Source organism: Mandrillus leucophaeus, unplaced genomic scaffold (assembly GCF_000951045.1).
Source record: "Mandrillus leucophaeus isolate KB7577 unplaced genomic scaffold, Mleu.le_1.0 Scaffold23, whole genome shotgun sequence".
NCBI lineage: Eukaryota > Metazoa > Chordata > Mammalia > Primates > Cercopithecidae > Mandrillus > Mandrillus leucophaeus.
Genome location: NW_012102365.1, coordinates 2,366,291 through 2,369,831, shown reverse-complemented (window position 1 = coordinate 2,369,831; position 3,541 = coordinate 2,366,291). Strand labels below are relative to the sequence as shown.

The 3,541-nt window shown below is 43.3% G+C and overlaps 1 protein-coding gene across 1 annotated transcript in view; it reads right to left on the bottom strand.

Moving 5' to 3' along the window:
• Nucleotides 1-3,541, bottom strand: part of FAM76A (family with sequence similarity 76, member A) — a 63,011-nt gene that overhangs the window by 32,201 nt on the left and 27,269 nt on the right. The window contains exon 5 of the mRNA XM_011981758.1: nt 3,065-3,222. Coding sequence (XP_011837148.1) covers nt 3,065-3,222 — 158 coding nt within the window. The remainder of the gene's footprint in view (nt 1-3,064; nt 3,223-3,541) is intronic.

Here is a 3,541-nt window from a genome sequence, read left to right as displayed (position 1 = left end):
CACCTCAGCCTCCCGAATAGCTGGGACTAAAGGTGCGTGCCACCACACCCAGCTAATTTCATATTTTTTGGTAGAGACAGGGTTTCACCATGTGGGCCAGGTTAGTCTCAAACTCCTGACCTCAAGTGATCCACCTGCCTTGGCCTCCCAAAGTGCTGGGATTACAGGCGTGAGCCACCACATCTGGCCAGTCTAGTTCTTCTTCACTATATTTGTGTTAACCTACTGGTATTTCAGTCACACTACAAGACTAAAAATCAGTTTTAGCCCCAATAAGTTCACTCAAAACTGGTATTGAAACAAAAGCTAGGGGTCTGTCTCTGCTATGCAATCCTTTGACTTTGATTGGTGTTCAACTGCGAAGTCCAAAGGATTCCTCAGACCTTTTCTTACTTGACCTCTTTTCAGCATTTGATACCACTGATACTGCATCCTTCTTCAAATGTTCTCCTGGTTTGGTCAGCCCACTTTTGTGACAGCTGCTTCTTAGTTCCTAATCCTTAAATACTGAATGCTTTTAGAGTTCTGTTCTCAGCCCGGAATCTGAATTATATCATTTAAGAGCATGATTTTAACAACTACCTATCATAGTGGTTGGAAATGGTGTTAACTATATCACCTGCATTAGAATCATCTGGGATGTTTATAAAATAATGTAGATTCCTGGACTCCATCCTAGTTCCTACTGAATTAAATTATGGGGTGGGACTGCTGCAGGAATCTGCTTTTTAATATTTTTTAATTTTAGAGAGAGTGTCTTGTTCTGGTGCCGAGGCTGGAGTGCAATGGCATAATCATGGCTCATGGCAAGCCTTGAACTTCAAGGCTCAAAACAATCCTCCTAACTCAGCCACCCAAGTAGCTGGGACTACAGGTGTGTGCCACCATACCTGGCTAATATTGTTTTTTGTAGAGATGGGGTCTCACTATGTTGCTCCTGCTGGTCTCAAACTCCTGGCCTCAAGCAACCCTCCCGCCTCAGCCTCCCAGAGTGTTGGGTTTACGGGTGTAAGCCAGCCAATATATCTGGCCAGAATCTGCATTTTCAAATAATCCCTACCCCCAGTGATTCTTTTTACTGTTGTTGTTTCTTTTTGACACAGAGTTTCACTCTGTCACCCAGCCTGGAGTGTGGGGACGCGATCTCAACTTACTTCAACCTCCGCCTCCTGGGTTCAAGCAATTCTCCTGCCTCAGCCTCCTGAGTAGCTGGGATTACAGGCACGCACCACTGTACCTGGCTAATTTTTGTATTTTTTGTTTTAGTAGAAACAGGGTTTCACCATGTTCGTCAGGCTGGTCTCAAACTCCTGACCTCGTGATCCACCCGCTTCAGCCTCCCAAAGTGCTGGGATTACAGGCGTGAGCCACCGCGCCCAGCCAGATTCTTATGTGCTACCTATGGCCCATGTCCAAACCTCTCTTCTAAGTTCTAGGCTAAGCTCCTAAAAGTAACTCTTCATGCTTCAAACTCAACCTTTCAAAACTAAACATATTCTCTCCGCTTCCTACATTGTCTCTCAGTTAAGGATCTATCTATTCACCCAAATAAAAAACCCAGGAATTATCCTTTACTTACTCAGTTCTTGCCCATGTGTCTGTTCATCAGATTATCTAAGTTTCTCATAATTCTCCATCCAAAACATCTTCCTGAATCAGCCTTTTCAATCTTCCACTGCCACTGCCTCAGGTGAGGTTCTTGTTTTAACATCTCTTACCCAGACTCTTAGAAAAAAGGCTTTTATATTTTATATAATTTTATAATTTATACAATTTATATTTATATATAAATTAACCCCCAGTCCCTTTTTCCTCCAATGCATTCTCCACACTAGTCAGGGTTACTTTTTTAAATGAAGATTTGGTCTCTCCTCTGCATAGACCCTTCAATAGCTTCCCACTAACACCCTGACCTTAGGATTAAGTTTACATTCCTTACCAGGATGCAGGACCCCTTTTTCCTTCCATTCCCCAGCTCCCAGCCAAAAGCTCCAGTAATATAAAAGGACTTACAATTCTCCAGGGTTCCATGTGGTCTCATGCCCTCCATGCCTTTGCAAATGCTATTCTCTTAGCCTAGAATGCCTCTGCCCATTCCATCCCTGAGGATTCCAACTCACCCTAAGATCTAGCTGTAATGCCAGCTCTTCTCCAAGCCTGCTTGCCCGACTTCTCAAGGCAGTTCATTACTACCCTCAAGTCTGCATTCTTGACATGTTTCCACTGTGGTACCCATTACATTATACTAAGATCATCTGTTTATAAGTCTGTCTTTCCTACCAGACTGCATACTCTTGGAGAGCAGCATGACTTGTACTTAGCTCTTCATTCCCACCAGCATCCCTGACCCATGAGAGTACTTAATGCTTGCTGATTAAACAAAGTCATAATGGTAATAACAAAACAAACAAACAAACAAACAAAACCTGAAATGTACTGAATATTTCCTATATGCCAGTTATAAAAACAATCACTGTGCATGTACTAATTTATCTTCACAACAACCCCATGAGGTAATACTATTACTTCCCTCATTTTACAGACGAGAAAACTTGCCCAAGATCCCCACAGAGAACCTGGCACAGCCAGGATTCCATCCAGAGCCAGAACTGTTAACAATACTAGATACTCTGAAAGTAAATTTAAAACAACAATGAAAATACATCTTTTTGACTAGGTGCCACCAGGACAAACCTAGAACATCTATTAGCCTCCTGGCTAAATATGCATGGAAAAGCTGTATCTCTCAGAAAGTGAAATGTCCAATCTTCTGGAAAGAGAATCCACTCTAAGGGTGAGAACACTACAAACCAAAGTAGGGTAAGTTCCACGAACATTTCAGACACAATACAAAGTCAGGAAATCCTGACACTTTATGGAAATCTCTCTGGTTCTTGGAAGATATATGAATTATAAAATATGACAATTGAGTTTCCTCCTACAGACTAGTACCTACAGAGAATATAGAAAATGCATATAAGATGGTATGTACCATGATGGTTGTGTGAGCATTACATCTGACCTACCAGCACTTCTAGTCCTATCTCATGCATCTTGAGGTTACCTGTTATAATGGCCACCACCACTCAGGCGACTATACTGCTCCTTCTCCTGGTGGCCAGCACGAGAAGAGCTACTCAGGTGTTTCCTCTGCTCTTTGGTCTTCTGAAGGACCCGTTTGTATGAAAGTGTGCACAGCCAGCACAGCAATTTCCCATCTACCTGAAAGATGAGGAGATAAAGATAAAGAAGCGGGAATCCAGTGCAGTGGCTGCAAACGTGGTATTAGGAGCTAGAACCCTTGGGTTCAGTCCCAGTTCTGAAACTTATGAGCTGTGACTCTGGGCATGTCACAGGGGGCTGCTACAAGGATCTAGTGACATAATGTAGGTAAAGCACTTAACACGGTGCCAGGCACATAAAAGTTGCTTAATAAATTTCAGCTGCGGGGCCGGGCACGGTGGCTCATGCCTGTAATCCCAGCACTTTGGGAGGCCAAGGTGGGTGGATCACGAGGTCAGGAGATTGAGACCATTCTGGC